The following is a 24619-nucleotide window of genomic DNA, read 5'->3' as shown; positions in this document are numbered from 1 at the left end:
ACAGTTTATGAGTCTGCTTTGTATGTGAATTATAACCGGTCTAATAACAGTTCAATTTAAATGTGTAAACGTGAATAACAACAATACACCTGCTTGTGTGTCATTAGTATAAAGTAGAAAGTAGAAAGAAGAAAGAAATAAAACTGAACACTGTGTTAATCAATATCAAAATGTAGAAATAGCTAAATGTGTCACTGCTGTTAATTATAAACATGCATTTGCTGTTTATATCAGCAGTTCAGACTCACCTTTTCCCAGCAAACTCAATAAAATGAAATCTATTTAACCCCTTTTACACATGTTTCACATACGTTTGGTGTGGACGAGAGTTGAATCAAAGAGTGATTTTCCTTCTCTGGCTCCATACCATACACTGCTAACTCTTTACATGAGAAAATATACATAAGGAAAAACTAAAATTAACACAACATATTTAAATAGGCTATTTGTTATTTTCCAATTTTATCCCTTAGGGTGTATGTAATTGAGGTTAGGAACCAAAGATTTAAACAACATAGAGAAAAGGGTAATCCTTCCACCCACTCCTTTGTCCCAAAAGCCTTAAGTTAATTCCACATTACATGGTTCCACATAATTTGCAAAATGTAGAATATTTACTTCATCGTCCTCTGTCCTGTAGCTTGTTCTTTGTCTGTCAAGTAATTACCACAAATAACTTTGAGCAAGGTCGTCTGGAGGCTGTAACCTATAATCTATTTCATTATCAGTGCATCTGGAAACTATTTTTAAATAATGACTAATTTAGTGTATAAAATGTTGAAATATAGAAAAGTGGTCATGCCTAAAGCCGATTATTTTCCTGCTGTTATCAAAACTGTTGATAGTGTCAAACTAATTTTTGCCCTAGAAGGTTAACCCAGATAAGGGCCGAGTAAATCATTATGTCATTTCTTATTATGACTGGAGTCTAGGTTACACTTAAATTACACATTACTACAATGAGAGGACAGTGTAATACAGAAACACACCAGGAGGTGGCGGAATAGCAACATGAGTTTTCGAGTGTAGGCAAAGAAGAAGAAAGCGTGTCGCTCTCATGTCTCTTCCGCATAAGGCCACATTAGCACGTTTTATTTATTGTGGAATATATATATATCCTTAATCGCGCGTCTGTAATATGCCATATTTTATAACTTTGGGACAAAATAACAGTTAGTTTATTTAACAGTTGTTAGTTTTATGTAGCACGGAAAGATTCCTATTGAATAAACTAGTGAGGAGCAGCATCCTGTCATGGAGGAGGGCACAGTGGAGACACCAGAGGAGCTGCTTGCAAAGCAGCACCGCAAGGAAAAGAAAGATCTGCAAGGTAGCCAGCCTAATCTGTTTTCCTTCGACGTAACTATGTGATCAAATCACAACATTTGTTGTAAGTTGGCTTTCTTATCATTTATTGTTTCATCACTGGCTCCTAATTTAGCCACAAGCACCAGCAGTATAAACAGACAAGTCTGAGCAAACAAGACCCAATATTATAATAACAAAGTAGGTACAGAATTACAGGTGAGAGGAAAGTGCTGCTTCATAAATCTCAGTGACTTTCTAATAATTAAGAAAATACCAAATGTGACCCCCACACATTGGAGTGTCACCAGAAGAAAAACAAATCTTCTAGTTGTCGTAATATACTGTATTTAAACCCTGTTCTACACCTGTTTCTTGAATAAAAAGTAATCATAGCTCATTCATTGTTAATTCTGCGTGTTGCGCTATTGCATTCTTGATATTATTGAATTATTGTTTTGTCAGACAGGGCTTTTGTGCTTAATTTTAGCTAAAATCCAGAGCATGAAAAATGCAGTCCCCAAAAATGACAAGAAAAGGAGGAAGCAGTTGACAGAGGAGATTGCTAAGTTGGAGGCAGACCTCAACCAGAAACACGAGGAGGAATTAAGACAACTGAAATCTACGGCTGACACAAAAGTAAGAGCTTACATCCAAGTGATTGACAAATAGCATAGTTGTGCATTGCACAGTATGAATTTTCCACAGATTTGCATCATTATACATTCTCACATGAAGACTGTTTGTTATAAGACATAATCAAATTACTTGTTACTTAATTTTTCAAGGTAGAAGAGATGATTAATAGAGTTGAGACCTTGAAGGTAGAGGATGGAGAACAAGAAGAAGTCAAACAGCCGCGAGTAACCAAGGCCCAGAAGAGAAGGGTGAGAAACAGGTTCCTTGTTAAATAGAGCAGTTTCAAGTGCTGCTTGTTTTTGCCCACAACAGTAAACTGTAATCTGTTGACACAGTTAGTGTACAATGAAAGAAGCACACTTCATGCTAGTCTAGAATTCTGACTAAAATACAAATATCAGCACCTTAGCAGAGTGGCTATGGGCCAGGACTTAACAGTATATTTTTAATATATTGCTTAATGCATCTCAAGGGTTTTGCTGTCTTTATTACTAATGAAATACATGTACAAATTACTAACAATCATTCTTTAGGACAAGAAAGCTGCCCAGGAGAAGGAAAGGGAGACCAGGATAGCTGAAGCAGAGGTGCAGAACCTGCTGGGAGTGAGGCACCAGGAGGGTTTGAAGCTAGCTCAGAAACTCGCGCAGCAGCAGCTTCAAATCAAGGAGATTTCCTCTGATGGCCACTGCATGTACCGTGCCATCGAAGATCAGCTGGCACAGCGATCAAAGGTACATATTATTCAGGGTTGTTTGACTACATTATCAAAAATGTGGTATGCAAAAGTGTGTTATCTACACCCCTTGCTACTCGCCTATGTAGAGTTGCTACTGTTGTGCTATGACTGCAGTATATACAGAGGGTATATGTTCTGTTCTGTTTTATCCTAGCCTGAGTTATCCATGAGTATGAAAGAACTTCGGTCTCGCACTGCTGACCACATGAGAAATCATGCTGATGACTTCCTGCCTTTCCTCACCAACCCGAACACTGGGGACATGTACACCACAGGTGACAGTGTTAATGTCTGGCATAGTAGGCCAAAAATAGTAAAAGAAATCTAAATGTATTATAATACACCGTGTTTTTGAAAAGTAGTTATGTGAATATACATATACATATGTATTTAGACAATTGTTTGTGGCTATGTTGGTTTCAGGTGAGTTTGAGAAATACTGCAGTGATGTGGAGCACACAGCAGCTTGGGGTGGGCAACTGGAAGTGAGTTGTTGAAGTTTAGTCACAGATACAGTGTGTTATTAATGTTTTTGCTTTATAACAATATTTTTCTTGTCTTTTAACCAACAGCTGAAAGCCTTGACCCAAGTTCTCAATTTGCCAATAGAAGTGATCCAGGCTGATTCTCCAACTATAAAAATTGGAGAAGAATATGACGGTGAACCCATCACCCTTGTGTATGTTGTATATATTATGTTGTATTTAAATACATGGCAAAATGTGTTATAATATGTTTTTGGATGTAAAGCAAGCAAGCAACCAAGGCAGGTATTGCAGGTTCTGCCTACTATAAGTATAGTCTGTAATGATATGAAAAAATAATTTAAATAATTATTTTACCTATGCCACTTGCTTTTGTACTCAGCAGAAACATTTGCCATGTGTTCGTGTTCTTGAGGGCCATAATATGACAATTCTGCATGTGCATGTAATCACATGTAAATGTTACTGATAACATGATGGCTACTACACAAAGCAGTGGTACATAGAGACACTTTTATAACTCTAATCTATGCATAAACTATGTTAAATTATTTTAATCTAACTTGTGAAAATTTGTAAGAGGTTTGTAATATATATATAATATATTTCTGTATTGTTCACAGCTATATGCATCATGCCTATGGACTAGGAGAGCACTACAACTCTGTGGAGCAGCTAAAGGACCCAGCTAATGCAGAGGAAAGCTGAAAGTGAGCTCAGCATTGAAGTGACATAAACCAATTTGGGTAATGCAGAGAGTGTTAACACCACTCACCAATGCCCCCTAAGTACTCTTGTATTTGAAGGGTGGATTGTGCTAATAAAGAATAGCATAGAAAGGAAATTAATCTGTTAATGATCTTACACTGAACACACTTGTTACAACCAGTGACGTCCAGGGGACACTTCTACAGCCCATTTAGGGAAGCAGTGGTGTGACATATACTTTTTAAGCAAATTCACTTGAGCTGGAGTGGATGTAATCGCTGTTGATCATGTGTGTCACTGAACTAAATGTCAGCAGAGTAACTGAGTGGCTGTTGAACTTTAGCAGCGTTCGCGGAATAAACTAAGTTGTTGAACCTGTTAATCTCGTTAATGTTACATAAACACACACGATACTGATGATTTGGGTTTGTTTCACTGCTCGATTGTATGTATTTCAGATTAGCCAATATTGATTGTATTTGAAGTGGTATTGTGTTCCACATGAGTGGTCATCGCAAGGTGAACGAGTCCATAAATCTCAAATAAATACAAGCTAACAATTACTCGTGTACAATACGGTCTGTCTCCTTTCAGATTTTTAATTTATTCTACAAAAGCATGACAACATCTCATCCACAAATACTTCTCCCTAGGTCCAAATGAAATTTGCCAGGTCACGTTTCTATGCAGTAAAACTTTTTTATCTGTCTGGTTTTGCTAAACTGTACACACTGGAGGACTACATGCATCATGCCTAGAATTTTACTGAATACTACTGTGCTATGGGGGGAAAACTAAATTTGGCGCAGAAGTGAATTTGTGGCGTCAAGACAGTTACTTTTAAGTTCAGTGTGTACACCTCTGGCAGCTCCAATAAAACCACAAAGCTCGTCTAGATTAATATATAAGTGAACTGCCTCATCAACGCACTTGGACGTCAAGCCTATATACAATTTTCTATCTATCTTGAGATAGACCCACAAAACATTGCTGAATTAAATTCCCAATTTATGTTTCTGAGACCGAAATACAAAACTCTTCTATGTGCAGTGTATAATCACATGTAAATGTTAAAAAACATTATGGCTCTTTATTTTAATTGAACTTATTCAAATCTGAGAGTTTAACGACTTTCATGTTGCTGATTGCATGTTTAGATGCCACAGAACAATTAATTTACTATTAATATTAAATCCCTTCAGCCACACTGCAGCAGAATAAGATGAATATGTCCAACTTCAGGCAGGTTCTGGATCAAGACCTGACCTAAATAGTGGTCCTTTATTAGGTTTCCACACACAGAATAATAATAAGAATTTAATAATATCCTTAATAATAATCTTTAAGGGAATAATACTATCTACTATTCCCTTAAATTTCCCCTTAACTGCCGACCGGAAGCTAATTTCAGCCTCGTGGATAAAAAAGCGTCTCGTCGCCATGGTAACCGCGCATCCCTTTTTGGTTTAGCTAACGCTAACGCTAACGCTAATGGCCGAGGCGGTGGTTAGAGCTCTATATGGCGGGTCCACGTCTTTAAATTTAAGTTCAAAGAAAGTCCGCGAGGTTCCTCAGTGTGTTAGCAGATTAAGCAACCTGTCGGTTCTCCTGTTGAACAACAACTGCATCACCGCGCTGCCCGTCGAGCTGCTCTCTCTCCAACAAGTGAGTCCTCCAGCTCACGCAAAGCCACACAGAAATACCACGTTTAACGTTTTAGACACGTTTTTAATTACGTTTTCATTTTTCGCAACGCCTGCAAGTTGGAAGAGCTGAATTTGGGAAATAATGCCTTGAAGGAGGTTCCTGCTGTTTTAGGCCACCTGGAGTCGTTGAAGAAACTGTATCTGTACAGCAACCAGATTACACTGGTGCCCCCTGAAGTGTTAGGTAGTTCCTCCTATTCTTCACCATTAACAACTTGTTTAATGTGTTTTAATTTAATTTTTTTAATACAATGCCAAAGAACATAACTCTATTCTGATCATTTATCTTACAGATGGGTTACAAAACCTCGTTGTGCTCAATCTGAACCACAACCAAATTCAAAGACTTCCGCCAGAGATTAAAAGGTACATTTAAGGCCCTATGGTATCCAAGACGTGTCTTCATACCTTATGAGGCTGATAAATGGATGGAATTATAAAGAACACATTTCTGTGTCCCCTTCAGTCTGAGGAAGCTTCGACACCTGAGCGTGCTGGACAATAAGCTGGAGGAAGTCCCCGATGAGCTGGGTCTTCTCACTGAGTTGTCTGAGATAAACCTGACTTCCAACCAGCTGTCTTTTCTGCCTAAGCAGTTGTACCAGTGTAAAGACCTAACCAAGCTCCATGTAGCCAGAAACAAGCTAACCAGTCTGCCAGAGGTAGGTCTGTGATGTGAGGATCCTAAGGTTCACCTTAACTAAACAGCAGTTTTATTAGTTTTTCATGTATTATGTGTTATTGCTATTCTCAGTTTGTACTCAGTACTGCTGAATTTGAACACTAATTACATTTTGAAGTGCTAATATAGTCGCTAAATTGGTTGACTATTTCAAGTTATGCCACTTCTTTTTTAAACATACAAAGCACACAGGGTTGTTGTTCGTGTTTAAATTAAAGAGCCTGAAATTATTAAGCAATGCTCATATCAACTTTTGTAGCCATGCTAAACGCAGTACAGTTGGGTAGATAACTAAACAATATCCTTGTATTTATCCCAGGGAATTAGGGCACTGACAAAACTCCAGGTTGTGGATGTGGCTGGGAACAAGTTGTCTATGTTCCCCATTGAGGTACAGTGATATTGTCTTATTTTGGATTTACCACATTTTAGAGAAATCTAATTAATATGGAAATATTTACCATTTCTAGTTTCATCTGCTGCCCCTGAAAGAGCTCTACTGTGAAGGCAACAGATTTGTGCGATGTGAGCCAGTGTCATCAGTGCAGAATGTGGAGGTTCTCACTTTAAAGGTAACTGTCAGAACTGCACTTATCATCTGTATCATACTCTATATAATGTATTTCACAATGCAGTATGTACAGTTTGTTTAGTATGGTTGTTTTGTTGTACATTTTACCACATTATTCTCTTTGTTTCACAGGAACTGGTTGCCAGATTTGTCTTGAGTGAGGACAGAAACAGGTCCTCTCTGGTTCACAGGATGCTTCCACACTACCCAAGCCTGTCTGCCCTGTTGGCCAGTGGCAGCTGTTGTGCAGTCTGCCTGGGCCCTTTCCTCACCACCTGGCTGGAGTGTGTGCATTTTGTCAATCTGAGGAAGGTTGGGCAAAAGTTTTTTTACTCCCTGTGATTGCATTATGATATTGCATTGTGTGAAAGAGGTTACATATGACTTGGCTATTATTGCTCACATAAAAGGATCTGTAGAGGCTCATAAAACCGAATGTTCTTTGTCATGCTTATATGTGTTACAGGACATGAAAATGAGGCGTTCATTGACTATTCCAGTGCGTGCCCTTCTTTGTTCATACACATGCTTCAATAGGAAGGGACAAGTCTACTATGGTGTTGCGACTAGATAAATATAAGGTCATTAAAAAGGTACTATTTATAATTTTATCATCATGCCCACTAATGTTTGTTCTGAAACTGTGGACACAGCTCTATTAACCATATTTAACAATAGACCTCACATTTCAAACAGTTAGATGTGTTAATTTTCAGGTCACATTTTGAACTTTTTCTCACATCTCATACATGACATTAACTCTGTGGTCACTAGGTGGCAGCAAGTGAACACTAATTTATTTGGACCCTATTATATTGCTTAACACAGACACACATTGCTGTAATGTGATTTACTCAAAATCATCGTGTGGGAATACCCAGATTTTCTTCACCTTTTTTTTTTATTGGTTTGTTTGGTAGCAGGTAAATAACTGGTCACTCTGCTCAAGAGTATTTTACCAGATTTGTTCAACAAGGCCTAGAACCTCAGTATTCTAGTAATATAAGAACGATAAATCTAGTGGGATCCTGTTCCCTTGTCAGTGCTGATGAAGCTGCACTAAGACTCAATGGCTTCCCAATCTCTATCTCCATCTTCACCCAGTGGCATCTGTTCCAACCTGCCAGACAAGAGATTAGATACAGAGAGAGAGAGGGAGAGAGAAAGAGAGTGGGGAGAAAGAGAGAACTTCATTTCTAGCAAATTAATTTCCCATCCACGCCTCCAGAGCTTGCTAGCTCATTTGCTAGCTGCTGCGGCCGCTGCTGCGTGTGTCTACTGAGTCGGAGCCTCATGCATAATGCATCAGGTTTAATTGCAAACCCAGAAACTAATGACTTTGGACTGGTTAACAGCAGGGGAGCCATACATCTCAAGCAAAATGAATGAAAAATCAGCTCAGAGGAGAGAAAAAAAGGAGCCTAGCCCCTAATTGATGAATAATTGAAGCGGCAAGCTACAGGGCATAATTGTGACATTTTGTTTCAATCAATTTCCAAGTGGTGTGGGCGAAAGTGCACTTAAAGGGAAAAGGCAATGACAACGAATGAGAAAGAAAGAGAGCGATAGAGAGAGCGGTCGGCGTTGAAAATGGACACTGGGTCTTCCGTCATTGCAGTGACATTTGCTGGGTCCGGACTCATTCAAACACAAAATGGCTTTTCTGTCTGTCTCCAATGACCTTTGTAGGTTTCCTGTCAAACTCCTGTTTAGCCATTGTTAGGTCACGTTTTACTCCAAGCCAGTTGATACATATCTTTTTAAAAATGTTCATTTGTTTCATTTTCACTCACCTTAGCCATTTTTATAAACTAATATTTAGAAAACCATAGTACACTTACAACACAGAAGAGTAAGCTGGTCATCTGCCTGCATGCACACATTCTTCTGCTGTGAGCTTTAATAGTCTTTCAGTTACTATAAGGGCATTTGGCGATGTCAACCAGTATTAGCTGTCTTGACTTCATCTGCCTGAATTGAACGAAACCAGAATGTCAGACAAACAGACAGGGCCACTTGGGCACAGCACAATCTGAACTTTATACACTTGCCCTCTATAATATTGATTTAAGTTAGTCACATGAGCAACATGTATGAACATTTTTTATCAGCAGGTCCAGCAGAGTGGGTATGCAATATATTGTGTCTGAATAGCCACACTGGATGCCATGATTTGCCCATTAAGTTCACTACTATTTGTAGTTACTACAAATGCACAGCACTTCACAGGGAAATTTTTCATGATTATATCACTTCAGACTTTATATCTCCAGCCTCCAGGAGTGGAAGATATCTTTATGCTCACAATTCGAGATTCAAACTATTAAAAAGACTTAATTACCATTACTAAGCTTACACAGACACCCGTTTTGTTCCGGAATAAGGTTTACCATAAATACAGCACATGGCTTCACTTAATATTTGCTAGATTTACATAATAATCTTACAGTGAAAATTCAGAATTGGTTCTTAAGGGGTTTATATGAACATGATTGATAAGTAGGTCATTTCATTCTGCTGGCACCATACTAATGGGTGAAAGGCCAGCAGTGCGATTCCTTCTTGCAGGCTACAGATGTTGGGTCCTGAAGCAGTGAACCAGCAGCAGCAGTGCCACTAGCTCACTGGCCTCAGGATGTTTTTGTTAGTCAGTCTGGTGTCTGTTGTCAAGCTTTCTGTGTGTATTCAGACGTACAGACATGCCTCTTTAACACACTACAGAAAAGCAAACACAACCCCTCCACCTACTTTGCACTGATGGCATATCATCAAGATAATTTTGCCCCCATTGCTTTGTTTTCATCATGTCATCTCAGAAAGCACATAGTCGCACCCCCACATGTGTGCAGACACTTTATTCCATATCACTGAGCTGTCCCTTATTATTGCTATATTCAGAGAGCCTGGTGTTTTTGTACAGAATGTTTCTAAAAGCCATGCGCAGCCTGATTGGCATCTATGGAAATGAGGAGGTTGCATCCTCAAAGGAGACACCATACGGATGGGAGAGGCATCTACAAAAGGCGCTTGTAAATTCCTGACATGCCTAGCATATGTTAATGAGCCATTCTCTTGCTCTGATATAATTATTGTGAGGGGATATTGCCTTTGGTGTAAAATTTCTGTCTCGCATGGCATGGCTACCTCATGGGGGCGAATAAAGTAAAGAATGATAAAGTAGCGGGTGCATAAATTCTCATTTGCCATGCGTGGAGGTAAAGAGAGAGATGTTGGCAAATTCACTCAGGATGATGTATTGGGAAGAAGTCATGTTGGGTTCATTACATACATCCTTTGTTAAAGCGCTTTCTTGAGTCTTGTATCGTTTGTTAGGATGTATTTAGCTTGTCTTGCCATTTGGAGCATTTACTTGGGATGTGTTTAGAGGAGCCTGTGGCTGCTTGGGCTTGCAATTTATCTTAGGGCAAGAAAAGCCAAGTAAAATGTTGGCTGAACAGAATATAGGTCTGTGGATTTTATGTTAAAGAAAACTACATAATTTGCATCATCTGTGGTAATATTTGAATCCACACCTTTAAGCTTTATAGCATGCCTAAATAAGTGCCTGCAACTGGTTTCAGTAACAAACACTGTTCAGCATGATATCTGTGCTACATCACTGTAGCGTGTTTAGATCTATCCGTGCCATGATTGCAGTCATCACCTCAGAACAATGATTTGACACTGCCTTACCCTGATTTCTCCTCTTCTCTCCTTGGGACTACAGCAGAGGTGCTATTAAAATGAGTAGCATTGATTGCTGAATTAGGGGCCTTGTGACTGGAGAGAGAGAAAAACAGCCATTCGATAATGAGCGGTAGGCCAGTGTCATAGCCAGGAGTGTGCACCACTCCAATCAGTAGAATCTATTGTTCGTGCATGGCTGCCCATGACAGATCTTGGTATCGAGCCATTGGCAGAGTACCAGGGTATTGTATGCTTGATGGCTGCACAATCAATTCTGTTGGGTTTCTAATGAACGTGGACACTAGGGGGCAGTATGATTCTCTGCTGGTGTATTAGCAGATGTGAAGAGAGATGCACTGATGTACAGAGCACTAAGATATGCCTGATGAATCTAAGAGATAGAGCAGCTAATAAAGTCAAGAACAATGAGCTGTTATTGGAATTCAAAGCGTAATTGAAATCTAAGCATCAGATCAGTGCATTGTGTTCCTATTAAAGCTAATAAGTGCAGCCAGATATGTGAAAAGGTGAACATTTTCCTTGCACCCATTGATGCATATCAATAGAAACAGGGATGACAAAGACACCTGATGTACAAGACAATAACTGTGCTTTCTCTTCATCAAATTCAACAAAAGAGATTCCTTGATATAGATTAGAAGGCAAAAAAAAAAAAAAAAAAAAAAAAAAAAAATCAAGACAAGCTAGACTTGTAGTGCATTAGACTATAAAAAGATGCTACAAAACAAAGCCACTCAAATGTGACGGTGTAATAACGCTGCTTCCTCTTAATCTTTTCTGTTTTTCCACATCACAATATAATAGAAAAATCACAGTCTGAATACAAGCAAGTGAGCTGTCTATCCTTTGAGGATACAGAGAAGTGATGCCATTACTGAGCCATTCCTCATTAGGAGGAGTTCTGAGACAAGAGCCGAGCTATCAGGCCAGCAACCTCTCTCTGGCAGTTCTAGGTCAGCAACAACCACAATGTGAAAACACCATTACCATGCTGCATTTGTCGAAGAAATAAGGCAAAAACAGTGCTGGAACTTCAAAAGAACAAATAAATCTTTAATCTTGAATGTCTTTGAATCTTTTCAAAAGTTTTCTAGGGTTTGGTAATAACAGAAACTGAGGAGAGGGATGAAGGATCTGTGTTTCTGTTTGTTTGGAAGAGAGTGAGTACTTATTTAGGGAACAAAACTGGAGGGAAAATGAGTCTGAAAGAGATGTAGATGCTATATCTTTTGATGTCACCTCAGATGGTTCACTTAGCAGGATACCATGTGGTTTTTGTGTGTTTTGATGCTCCCATTTTCCCATAATAGTGCTTTAATATGCAATATTCCTTTCTGTTTAGCTATGTTTTGATATTATTTCTAACAGTAGTTGACCTTAATTAGCAAATACATATCCCCTTATTCACATGCGTATGAGTATTTCACACTTTCCTATAGCTATATACTGATTTGATTAATTATTCAAAACAATCTGACATATGAATTCAGCCTGTCATGGACACAGTGGCAAACCTGCTGAGTCGACCCTATGAAATCTTTCACTTCCAGCTCCACTCTACTCTATCATCATTATGATTGACGGCACACAGTCTGAAATCGCAGTTTGAGGTCATGTGATGGCTATTGGAGCATGCTCAGTATGCCGGTGCAGCAGGCGCGTGGGACACCAGGTAGCAGCATCTGGTCTCCGGGTTTTTCTAGAACACACAGTGCCTGTGGCACTGCAGGCTTGGCTGGCTGAACATCTGTCTGTGATGTGCAGGCCGACTGGATGAGCAGACCCACAACGCAAGCAACCAGCCAAATGAACGTCCTACGCACACGAATGTCCTTCAGGAATATGTGGGTTAATGTCTCTGTTATCTCAATCTGACTCTTTCTTGGCTAAATTTTTTTTCCAAAGCTGCTCTTATCTCTCATCCATTCTTCAGTAATTTCTCTAGATAAAAACACATTCTCTAAACTTCCAGGTTTATTATTGCTTCATATCTTGCAAAGCAAATATTGTCTCCAACATCACACAATTGGCAAAGCAGCAGAGACAAAACTGAGAATTACATTTTGTGTCTATATCAACTGCATATTTTTCTTTGTTCTTATGTAAGATACAATGTACAGTTCTATATGTTTTAGTCTGTCATGTTGAATGCTGTCACACTATAAACAAGCAAGTTCTTTCTAACTAACTAGCCAATGTTTGCCATTTACAGCACGACTGGTTTTATAAAGCAACATGACAAGCATGAGTTTACTCAGCACAACAATATGGACACGTGCTCTGCATGTATACATATCTGAGTGTTGTGAAGATGTGTTTGTAATGTATTTGTATGTATGGCTGTCAGCAAGAATGACCTGTTTAACAGATGACACATAAGCATGTTCACCAATTTATTTTGCATTGTCCTATTAGTATTACAAGTACAGCTTCACTTTTGCATGTATTTGAAAATAAACCCTTGAAATTTTGACACAATGATGATGTAACAGTAGAGGAAGAGTTAGGTGTTCACCACGGTCAGTAGGATTCACCCGCTGGAGACCACAAATGAAACAAAGAAACAAAGCAAAATTTTATTTCCCACAATATCAGAAGATTTAACACAGGTTACACTAATGTAGGCTGAGAAAAAAGTTTATTACTTCTGTGTTTGGAATGACAAGGACCTGCTGTGAATCAGGAGTCAGCAGTCGTAACCTTGCCAGGATAATTGAAGAAACTTGGAGCCACTGTCATGCCAATCAAACACTGAGAAGAGGGGTAAACATTTCCAAGATAATTAGGAGAGAACTCAGTTTGAATTTCCTGCTTTCAAAAGAAGCTACAATTACTTTAAACATTGCGCTAACAACTACTCTATTCCATTTGTTCGTTAATGCAAAACTTTTTTCCTGTTGCTATATTATTTAGATTATTTTAGCTGAGTAACACCAATAGCAGTGAAAGCAGCACAAACAAAATAACAGCACACTTCACACAGCTCAGACCAACAGAAAAGAGCAGCATGATGCATTGCACCCGCTTGCCCCCTTCCAATCCAGCCTTGCCGACAACAGATGGCCGTCTCTCCCACAATGCCTCGCGGTCGCAGATGCCAACAGAAGAGGTGACAAACACTCTGCAGGTGTCTGTCCCTCTGCGTCCACGGCTTGTGCATGCGTTTGTGTTTGTGTGTGTGACAGGGGACAAAGAGCATCTTTCTTGCAGGGAGAGGAGAGTGTAATTGATAGCAGAGGACAACCACAACCTGCAGGAAGGAAGTGCCATCATATGCTAAATGAATGGGCTGGCACAGACTGGCACAAACCATTGGGACAGATGCAGTCGAAGTTTAAATGACTGATTATGGAATCTTACTGTATGTGAGTATGTCGAACATCTCTTTTCATAACAAAGCATGAAAAAAATTTTTCATAGTACACTAAAAATGCATATATATATATATATATGTATGTGTGTGTGTGTGTGACATTATAGACTGAACAATAAATCTGCCCTGTATCAGTGCATTATGTCATCCTTCCATACAGGACAGTTTTTGACTGCACTGTGCAATCTGTTCCCTTTCTCTGTGTGCTGGCTGTGCCAGGTGTGGTGGTTGGCAGGGGCTAGCAGAGCCAGGTGAGCAAGCTGCTGGCCAGGTGCCCTCCAGAGGCTTGCTAGACTGACCAGATACCAGATGGCTGTGGAGCACCAGCAGGCAGGCTAGTACAGCAGCACACACAGGAACACACACAGCTACTTCCAAGCGGACTTGATATACGCAGTGTACACACACACACACACACACACATATGCAGGGCCACTTGTGTGCAGTAAAAAGGAGAGCATTTGGAAACACCGCAGCCCTCCAGTGAGTTTTGTAGTGAAATGCTTAATATGTTTTTACTGTACCTGACTTCCAGTCACTGAGGTAGAACCCATGCACACAGGAAAATACAATATATTCTACCTCAGAGCTCACATGCTTATAAACGTCACTCCACAGTCACTACCAAAAAAGAAATGACAATTTTATTAAAACATAAATCAGTTAACAATGGAGGTCTAACCATCACATATGGTGTGAAGCAGGATCTAATATAGGTTGAGTTTTTTTTTAGCTTTGCAGTACCAAGATTTATATGAAAAATGTATTTTCTTCAAGTTGTTATATTATTATCTTTACCGCATACACTCACCCATCTGCTTGTAAAAAGTCACTGGTGTAAGAGTTATCCACTCACTAGCCACAAGTCATGTTAAACACAGTATGAAACTTCTTTAAACATACTGTCTGTAAAGACCCAGTATATACGAACTGGTAGTTTATCTTAACTAGCCTTGCAGCTTCTTTTTTTTTTTTTTTTCACACAGTCGCCCACGCTGATAATAGACTCCTTTGGATCCAGGGGTTGTTAATCTTGAGCTTTGAATCTCAGCCCAGATCCGATTAGCCTGACTCTTTGGGTTTGGCTTGGTTCAGGAGCTAATTCCCTTTGGCTGGAATTAGGTCAGATTTAATATTGTTCATCATTCCCCACCCTAAATTGATGCAATACTTATTTGTCTGTTTGAATTGGGAATAAATAGTAATAATAAATATATTTTGGATGTGGCCACATTATAGCTCTTGCCTGTAATCACCATATTGATCAGCAGTCTAGAACATATACTTACTACACAACAAATAGCTTTTATCTCACTAACAACATAACTCTATGGGCATTGTAGTAATGAAGTTTAGTTCAGCTCAGTTCAGATTAAAACAGAATCTGCACTAGATCTAATATGACAGCTTTTGAAGTTGGATTGGAATAGTTAGAATACAATAGAATACAATTAGACTACCACTGCATTATTTTTACACTTCAATACAGTCTTGAGAACATGCTTAAACTCAGAACGAAGTCCATCTCATAATAACAGCTGCGAGGATTAACACAACATCTAGGACCTAAAATACTGTATAATGTAGCAGGTTCTAATACTGTATGTGTAACATAGAATATCCAGCCGGGAAGGTATTTATTCAGCTTTAAATGACGCAAAAAACTGAAAATTGCACTTGTGGGCCAGGCTGAGAGAAGACGGATCGGCCATGTGTAAATATTTATTCAGCATCTCTATAATTAAACAGTGCCAATGCATCATGTGAGGCATACATGTCTGATGACGCCGGCTCACACACAGCACTGAATAATACAGTGTGGAACAGCTTGGTCAAACATTTGTTGTAGATCTGGGAGCGAAACTGTGAGACAGAGACAGACATAGAGACATCAATGAAGTGATGAAGGGTAGATGGGTCTAATATGTTAGAATAGTAGAGGATGGATTGATAACTGTGAGATTTAACAGTTTGACAAAGAGTGATAGAAAAAGTGAATCAATCAAAACAAACAGATGAAATGATAAATACAAGACGGTGCAGGAGAGAATGGTGAGAAAGATGAGCAGCAATGAAATGAGAATCCAAGATGTCCGAGAAAATAGTTTGATGATGGTCTAAGAGACGCTACTGTAAATGACCTATAGCCCAACACTGATAGAATCCCAACTTTCTGTTAAGACCCTCTCTCTCCAAGATTCAGTGGATTCTATCTGTCATTGTCTGGATTTTACCATTTGGAGTAAAGTTAAAGTTGCAAATTAATGTTATCTCAAATGATGATGAAACTTGGCAGGGATATTTTGTAAGTCTAAAGGAAGTTGAAGTGCAGGCTAACAAAGTTTAGCAATTTACAGTATAGCTGCATGAGTGGTACAGAGAGTAAGTGAGCAGCTGGGGAAGCCAGACAGATTAGGCTCATATTAACTTTCCTATTTTAGGACATTAGATACTGCATGTCTGTGGTCTTTGGTTGCTAATAACAGAAACGTTCTGCAGTTCCCATACAGAAGAGAAACTGCGTGACTCTAATTTGCCTCCTTAGTTACATTATGTCAGACTCAGCCTCTAAAAATGTGCCACTAGAATAAAAATCTGTCTACTTTTAGTCCTGAAAATTTTCATCACACAAGACAACAAAAGTCTATCTAAAATATTTTGTCACTATAACATAACCCTGTTAGGGTTTATTTTGCCAGTGACTCTAAACAAGCTGCAACAAACTGTGATTATTCACTAGATTTATATTTTAATTTGTCCTTAAAGTTATTTATCTACACAGAGAAGCCTCTTCTAGAGACCTGTTATTCTGTTCCATACCATAATATAAACAGTACGTGAGATGTAAGTGAGATGTTGACATTTCATAATTATATACATACTTACTACATGGAATGTAGGCTTGAATATTGTTACTATGCTCTATATAATGATTTTGGACTAAGTGTTGGTTTGTGAAATCCTGTAATGATCAAATAGACATAACAACAACAGTGTTATTTATTCTGTGTGTGTCTCTGTCTATGTGTGGTTTGTTTATTAGTATGCTAGTTGTGTCTGAATTCGAATCCATATGGGGTCTGCCATTTTCGATCATTTCCTATTTCACACAGATATAGAACAACGTTGAAACCTCCCATGGTCCCCTGACAACCGACCTCACGCAGTCCTCATCCATCTTCCCCCCTCTCGCACCAATCAAATTTGTGTGCCATGGGACAACGAAGAAGTCCCATGTATATTTCAAGTAAATATCTCAGCCAATCTGCATTGCAAACTCAGAGGAATGTGACATTTAGAATAAAAAATTGATTTCACAAACAAACCACTCACCAATAAATAGCTTTTAATCAAGATGATGGCTTGATGTGCCTGTGGTGTTTCTTTAACATTTTAAAGTTTTTATTAATACATAGCATTGGAATAAATTCATTTTATATTGTCCACAGGGACGACCTCATGAAGTGCGCCACCATAAATATTCCATTGGCCCTGTCGTGCTTTCTTCAACTTTCATCAACACATTAATATGAAAACTTTTTTTATGACAACCAGAACAAACATAACAAGTAAAATAGCACACTAGAGAAATGTTTAGAACTCAGTCATGTAGTTTTAGTTAATACAACTAATAAGGCAAACTTATGTAAAAAATTACACAAATTACTTTTATGGATTTTTAATTTTATTTTGAACGCCATGTATTTTAGTGTTTTCATGTTTATTGTTATATTGTTAATCTCTGCGGTTTCTGCTTCTCATCAGTTTAAACCAACCTACCCCTCAAAATATTAACTATAAATTAATCCGTTAAAAACTAGAAAGACAGACCAATAAACTAAATTGAATTAAAGAAACAAAGTCTAAACTTTAACAGCAAAAACTTAGCAGTTTAATCTGTGAAAATGCATCTGATCTAATGTGCAGTGTCTGAGATGTCTACAATTACCGTGGCAAGAAAAAGTATGTGAACCCTGAGAAAATAATCTGATCTTTTATGTCTTTATTGAGAACAATCACAAAAAGCTCATTGTGCTAGTAGAAATAGAATGTGAACCCTTAGAATAATGACCCCCCCAAAAAAATGACCCCAGGAGCACAACAAACACTCATCAATGAGGTAAAGAAACAACCCCAAGAGACATCAAGTTATTAATTCCATGGGTTCAAATAATTTTTCCACTATCACTGTGAAGTTCCTTTGCTTCCTAGAAGCGACTACAGGCCCCTAACACACAAATACACACACACACACACACACATCCACATATCTCACATGCCCCCTCAGAGAGATGGATGGCGTGCATTCCCATTCCTCACCTAGGCCAGTATCCAGGTGCACAACAGCTGGGGAAGCCAGGGGGAGGATGCTGGGTAAGGAGGGATGGGGGAGACAGAGGACCAGGGATGTGTGGATGGAAGTGGAACCAGAGGGTGTGAAGGATGCTCTGGAATAAGCTATAAATTTCCTCAGGAGCACGCCGGGTGTTTATGGCATCACCTTGTCTGTCTGGACAGCAGTGCTAATCTATGGTGTTGCTGTAGTGGTGAGCCAAGTTTCATCAGGCACACTTAGTCACGGTTTATTAAAAAAATATCTCAACATAGCCTGTAGTCGTTATTCTCCACTGCCCCCTTGATAGGCGGGAGTAGATCTATATGAGCTTCAAAGGAGAAAGCAGGGGAAAGAATTAAAAAAATAGGAAAAAGGTATGAGGGAATGAGAGAAGAAAAAAAAACCTGTCAGCTTATTTATGGCCCTGCTTTGGTGCTTCATTTAGGATTGTGAAAGATAAATCACAGGCACTCAATAGTTATATACTCTCTAAATGTTCGGTGTAGCCAACAGTTGGTCACCTTCACAATCTGATATATGACCCAGGTGCTTGATTTAGTCAAAGCTATGTAACTAATGTTTAATAGAAAATTATGTGTGCCTCTAAAGCTGGGGAAAAAGCATCATAGACTCAACTGACCTGTTTGTATCATTCAGTGTTTATTTTGTTAATGGACAGGTTTATTTATTGCCATTCAAAATGCAGGCAGCAAGATTAAGTATGCTGTCAAGAGTTAAAGAAAAATGGGGCTAGAGGTCGCACGCAGAGAAAACAGCCGACTGAACTTCCCTATACCTTGTACAGTTAATATTTTCTACATGCTGATAATAGTGTTCATTTATTTATATTTATCATATCCTCCAGTTTACGTCATCCCTTGAGAAAAATAATCTCATAATGTTAAAATAATGTACAGTGTATATACTTTAATGAGTATGCAAAGTCAGTGTTAACACATGTTAATTGACATTAACATACAATTACTTGTATGTTAATGTCAAGGTTAAGACTCCATGTATGGACCAATTCATTACTGATCAAACAAACCTGAATAATAAAAAAATGATTTCCTAACTATCCATATGTTGCAGGGTTTATATGAGGCCCCATGTGGTGTCTATAGAAGAAATCTGTGTGGTGTTTGGATGGTATGGGATGGATCCACTGAGAAGGAAACAGTGGGGTTCAAGATGACGGATGGAGTGTGATGCCCCACTGTGTTTCATGGTAAACTGTTTTTAAATGTGATTTGGCTCAGTGGATCAGAATAGCTTGTGGACAGAAATGCAACACGAGATAAGTGCTCCAAAGTTGCCAGAGAGACCATAAAGATGGTGGATCAACCAGTAAATGACAAACTCTGACACACATATTAAAAACCTATCCTGCATCAACATGCACATCTCTCATCAATACTTTAATGTAGACCACACATATAAGCATATCTATACACACTTTACAGAGTACTGTGAGTGTGAGTACTGTATCTCAGCATGTCATCCATCATATGGTAAGGCCACAGTAGGTAGTATACAGTGTGTTTGGCCTCGGCTGCTCATTCAGCCCTCATTAGCCATCAATCACCTGCTCTCTACCGGCTGCCTGCACGGGAAGAGACCTCCTGACTTCACGTCCGAGCAAGATGCTCACTTTGGCACTTAAACCCACCCACCCACAAACACACACACTCACCCCATTCCCACATACACATACAGTATATACAGGAGTGAGAATATATTATCGCTTACCCGATGAAGTCAATGTCAAATTTACTTAGTGAGAGGACAGTCACTGTGAAAATGTAGTGCTGGTTATGTTTGATTTGTTGGTCTGTTAAATAGCTTGTTTATCCTGTATAGTTATAGTGCTAGTCACTGGCGCTAGGTGTATAAACGTAATGAAAACTTTGGATTGTCTCCTGATTTTGTGCACGACTGATTGTTTGCACTTTCATTATTTTCTAGTTGGGCTGTGGCAAAGTTTTCCACTGATGGTATGGTACAGCATGTTTTAAACTCCACGTGGAAGTGGGATCAAAGCAGTTACATCTAACAGCATGTTTAACAACCTATATGCCTTTCTTCTCCACGATACAAGAAAAAAAAAACCCATATATATCTGTGACAATGTATTCTTGAATGTGCATTTCTGTTTCTGTGAAACAGCTGCAGCTGTTTCAAGTAGAACAACTGTACTGTAGATTACAGGATGCCTTTGTATCTAAGGGTGAGATGAGGAGGTGGGAGGAAGGGATGGATGAAGGGAGTGGAGAGTAAAGACAAGGAGAAAGATTTTTTTTCATTGAATCTTCTTGTTGAGTTTTCACTATCCCTCAGGGGAGTAAGGAAGCATTGTGTATTTTTCTCTCCACTCACCTGCTGGGCAGTGTATGGAGGCCATTACTTGACACTGATAGCTGTATGAGCTTTTGTCCTTGGCCTGTATATGCCACTCTGAAGACAATCTGTAGTGCTGGAGAAATGTAAGGTTAGCGCATTCCCTCACACAGTATGGTAAAGAATTATTTTTGTAGTGTAATTACAAGCTTGTAACTGACTTTTGTCAATGAATGCACGGTGTCCTTCCATATTATTCCACTGAATGCCCTAACTAGCTACACACGATGGGACTGTGTTGCATGACCTTCCTCAGATCAGGAGGGAATCAAACTGGTTTAGTGGGTCACAATTCCCTACATACAACTGTTTTGTCATTTGCTTTCACTGAGTCATAAATCATTTTGAACTTTGATATTTGCAGGGCATTTTAACAAATGCCACTGATAAAAAAGAAAGCATTTCAGCCCCATATCCTTTACTCTGGGCTTCCTCTCTTTCTTTCTCTGTCTCCCTCTCAGTTGGTACCTTGACTGTCTCTTTTGCTATTTTCCCTTTCTGACGTTCAGTGTGTCTCAGACAGAGAGAGAGAGAGAGAGAGAGAGAGATGGATAGAGAGAGAAATAGAGGGAGAGGCCTGACACATCGGCCCGGTCCCTTAATAATGTCATTCGGTGTGAACGCTATTAGCAGATTACCCTTGGCTCAGGGCAGCCTAGCCATGTGCAGGAACTAGATAACCTTGTGTTCGGTAATTTAATATCAACACTTTCCCTCTTTTCTTACCATGCTTTACAACACACAAATACCCTGCTTGTCCCCTCCGGTCCTATTTCTTGAAGAGAGGGAGAGAGAGAGAAGGAGAGAGTGGGGATTACAAGATAGTGACTTCTTGAAGATTTCTTTCCTCTGTTGAGAAGTGTGGCAAATCGGCCCTTGTGCAAAAATACATAAACAGGCTTATATTGAAAATTCCATCAGATTTAATGCAGTGAATTTAGCTCAGCACAACATCAAAGTAGACGCCCATCTTTCAAGAAGTCCTAGATAGGGTAATGTCATTTCCCCCTCCTAGATTTTTTTCCCCTTGTGGGCTATCATAGCATTTTTATCACTTATCAGGCCAATATGAAAAAGCAAAGGACATTTCCTGTCACACAGTTTGATTTTGTGTGTGAGGCAGGCAGGGGCAGACTGGAAGAGGGAGAAAGAGATCTACTACTTAAAGGAGCAAGCCGTCATGGAATCAAATCCCACGCTCTAGCCCCACAAGCTGAATAACAATCCTGCATTAGCTGTTATATCACGCTTCGTCCTGCTGCTGCTCTTTTTCCCGCCGCCTGTGAGCCAAGCAGGAGCAAGAGGGGCAGACGGCATGGCCCTATCGCTCACCGGCACTCTCTCACACCAGTATTACCACGCCTTTATCTCATCTCCTGCAGCCCGGCACGGCCGGCTGCCTCTTGGTCCTCCAGGCTACTTTACTAATAACCTATTCTTATCAGTCACCATGCACCTCTGCCTATGATCAAAGAGCCAATTAATGGAGCGGGGAAAGGTGAAGCATTCAAATAATGGAGACAGCTGTTTTTCTCTGTTTGAGAAAATCCATTTTGTATTGTTATCGGCTCCAAGCAGCTCCCCCCCGACCAGCGCTTAATTCAAGTCGCTGTCTGCTTCTGCCTGGCTTGATAAGAGAGAGTGAGAAAAGACAGGGGAAGAGAAAGAGGGAGATGAGGGGGAGAAGAAAAGAGTCCATAGTCACAATGAACTTTATGTAGAAGAATGTGGCAGGAAAATCTCAGCAGTCCAACTCATCCCTGAGCTTTATCAACTCTGAAGTGGTTCAACGGAGAGATAAAGATGGGAGGGGATGGGGTCACCTAAAAGGCAGAGCTTCCAGGGCTGGGGAGCTGCTTTATGCCTTCACTGTCATTTGCTTTGAAAGGGAGCAACTGATCCTGGCTCTTTGAGGTCCAACATAATCTCGTCAGACAAAAAAAAAACAAAAAACCTGAGGTTAGTTAAGAGGTTGATTTGACTGGTGTCAAAGAAGCATATAGATAAGTCCAGTGGAGGATCGTATATGAACAGTGTTGTTTCATTAGTCCTGTCACTGGGATTGCAGACATTTTAAACAAAAGGGTAATAGGTGTACCGTATATCTCTAATGGAATCAGTAATTACTTGGCTGGTTTGTTTACTATATTATTAAACAAACACATCTAGATAACATGTTGATGAAGATAATCACTCTATAAAATGTAACCAATTTGCTTTAGCTGGTTCTGATTGCAGTTTATAGTTTGCAGTTGCATTTCAAGATCAGTACACAACCTACTATAAAACTTCTAATAATCAATGCAACTGTTTGAAACCTGTCAGACAGCGTCGTGAAATTGGAGTCAGTTTACTGTCAATTTTCTGACCAATTCACATCACAAATTGTAGAAGTATTTGAATATAATTCAGTTTTAATACGCATATTTGATCTAGTACTAATACAGAGTATCTGAAAAAGTAAAAGCTATGTCAGACAAAGTCTCTTGCTTAAGATAAATAAACACAGATTTATTGAATATAGTGCTATATTGCCATTGCACAGTGTTTTTATTCCTCTTCCGTTGACTGATGATGTGATCCATCTCACATGAGGACAGCTGTGGTTCAGTTGGTTAAACAGCCATCCATGAACCACAGGGTCAGTGGTCACTGGGAGCGGACTCTCAGTTCCTTCTAGCCACACTGCAATTGTTATTGGACTAGGCAGTGAACCCTCAACCCTGGCGCCCTAAATGTAGCTGCCAGTCCACAAGAATTTCTCCATGTGGATTAATAACGTGTATCAAAACAGCATTTTCCCGGCACAGTGTCTTTATAAGTGTTTATTAAGGTCTCGTAACATCCAAACAGGACTCTCAGTTCAAACTGTATATGTTGCTGCAGATACTGAGGTCAATGTGATAGAGAGGGAATATGATAAGGAAAACAGGCAACCAGTTTATGACACATTTCACATGTTTATATTTCACATATTTATTACTATTTTAGTTTAGTTTGTGTGACTAGCTGAACGGTAGCCACTATTAAAGTTTAACATTCTGCAATGAATGCCTTAAAATAAAAAGAGTGAGAACCAAAGCCTGGAAATAAAGAGGAAGAGGAAGAACAGGCATCACTGGAAATACGAAGACGCTGTCTCTGTACTTAGCAGTAATACTTCATCAGCATTGACTGATTTTCCACTTCTGTCTAGATCAGACCCAGAAGTAAAACAAGATAGTTACAATTGAAATTGAAATTGATTACATATGTACATATGAGCTGATACACGGCTGTGGACTGTATTAAGCACACAACAAAAGATATATATATAAATATTTTATTTGTATGCTGGACTGAAGTCCAACAACTTTCGTTCTTTAGAAATCTGCTATTTGTTTTTTCCAAGTAGCTTTTTGTTCACCTTTGAACATGCTACTTCTAAAAATGACATGAAGTCAAGTCTGCAACTTTCTCCAGGGTGGACTCAAAGAAGAAAGAAAAGAAAAATGCCACAACAACAACTACCCTTTTGCCTGGACAGTGTTACTGCTGGTGCTTCAATGAAAGAACACGAGTGTCACGTATTTGAGGCAGGTATTAACATATTTATTACACCGTAAAGAGAACAACAATACCAGAATTATACTGCAAAGTTTCACAGACTGACAGACCATAGTTTACAGCCCAAAAAAAAAAAAAAAAAAAAAAAAAAAAAGAAAGGAATTTAAAAAAGAAAGAAAAAGAAATAAAATTAACAAGAAACCACAGTTCTGACATAGTAGACTGGAAAGCTCTCTGGAGGACACTGACCCTAAGCGATGGAAAGACCGCTCAATGTCAGCCTACCACTAACCTGTGGTTTTCATGTCTCAATTAAGTATTGCACAACAACTTGAAATCATTTGAGCTTTTTTTTTTTTTTCACAATAAATGTTCTCAAGAGAACGCAACCACCTCACCCCCCCCCCCCCTCCCACCCCTGAAG

At 39.2% G+C, this 24619-nt stretch overlaps 2 protein-coding genes across 3 annotated transcripts; both read left to right on the top strand.

Moving 5' to 3' along the window:
• The first annotated feature begins 1037 nt into the window (after positions 1-1037).
• Positions 1038-4250, top strand: otud6b (OTU deubiquitinase 6B). Of its 2 annotated transcripts, none has more exons than XM_026346721.1 (8): positions 1038-1330; positions 1796-1944; positions 2094-2192; positions 2478-2678; positions 2838-2958; positions 3107-3168; positions 3256-3362; positions 3792-4250. In XM_026346721.1, exons 1-8 carry the CDS (start codon positions 1255-1257, stop codon positions 3874-3876), a joined length of 900 nt encoding a protein of 299 aa, XP_026202506.1. In that variant the 5' UTR covers positions 1038-1254; the 3' UTR covers positions 3877-4250. The 2 variants fall into 2 exon arrangements, with proteins under 2 accessions (XP_026202506.1, XP_026202507.1); XM_026346722.1 differs by having other exon boundaries at positions 1771-1944.
• Positions 4251-5329: 1079 nt separating this feature from the next.
• Positions 5330-13161, top strand: lrrc69 (leucine rich repeat containing 69). The gene is made up of 9 exons (XM_026347085.1): positions 5330-5541; positions 5640-5766; positions 5876-5948; positions 6049-6244; positions 6584-6655; positions 6735-6836; positions 6968-7147; positions 7302-7428; positions 12094-13161. The coding sequence occupies exons 1-8, from the start codon at positions 5368-5370 to the stop codon at positions 7407-7409; spliced, it is 1032 nt and encodes a 343-aa protein (XP_026202870.1). The 5' UTR covers positions 5330-5367; the 3' UTR covers positions 7410-7428; positions 12094-13161.
• Positions 13162-24619: the final 11458 nt, after the last annotated feature.

Source organism: Anabas testudineus, chromosome 11, assembly GCF_900324465.2.
Source record: "Anabas testudineus chromosome 11, fAnaTes1.2, whole genome shotgun sequence".
In the NCBI taxonomy this organism is placed as follows: Eukaryota; Metazoa; Chordata; class Actinopteri; order Anabantiformes; family Anabantidae; genus Anabas; species Anabas testudineus.
The sequence above is the reverse complement of the archived record's forward strand: the minus strand, read 5'-3'. Positions and strand labels throughout refer to the sequence as shown.

Bases quoted from the DNA above. Each gene is read 5' to 3' on its own strand.
- lrrc69 (XM_026347085.1), top strand. From the start codon at position 5,368: ATGGCCGAGGCGGTGGTTAGAGCTCTATATGGCGGGTCCACGTCTTTA. The intron at 5,542-5,639 runs GTGAGTCCTCCA...AACGCCTGCAAG, and splicing joins AGCTGCTCTCTCTCCAACAA to TTGGAAGAGCTGAATTTGGG. The intron at 5,767-5,875 runs GTAGTTCCTCCT...TTTATCTTACAG, and splicing joins GGTGCCCCCTGAAGTGTTAG to ATGGGTTACAAAACCTCGTT.
- otud6b (XM_026346721.1), top strand. From the start codon at position 1,255: ATGGAGGAGGGCACAGTGGAGACACCAGAGGAGCTGCTTGCAAAGCAG. The intron at 1,945-2,093 runs GTAAGAGCTTAC...TAATTTTTCAAG, and splicing joins AATCTACGGCTGACACAAAA to GTAGAAGAGATGATTAATAG. The intron at 2,193-2,477 runs GTGAGAAACAGG...ATCATTCTTTAG, and splicing joins CCAAGGCCCAGAAGAGAAGG to GACAAGAAAGCTGCCCAGGA.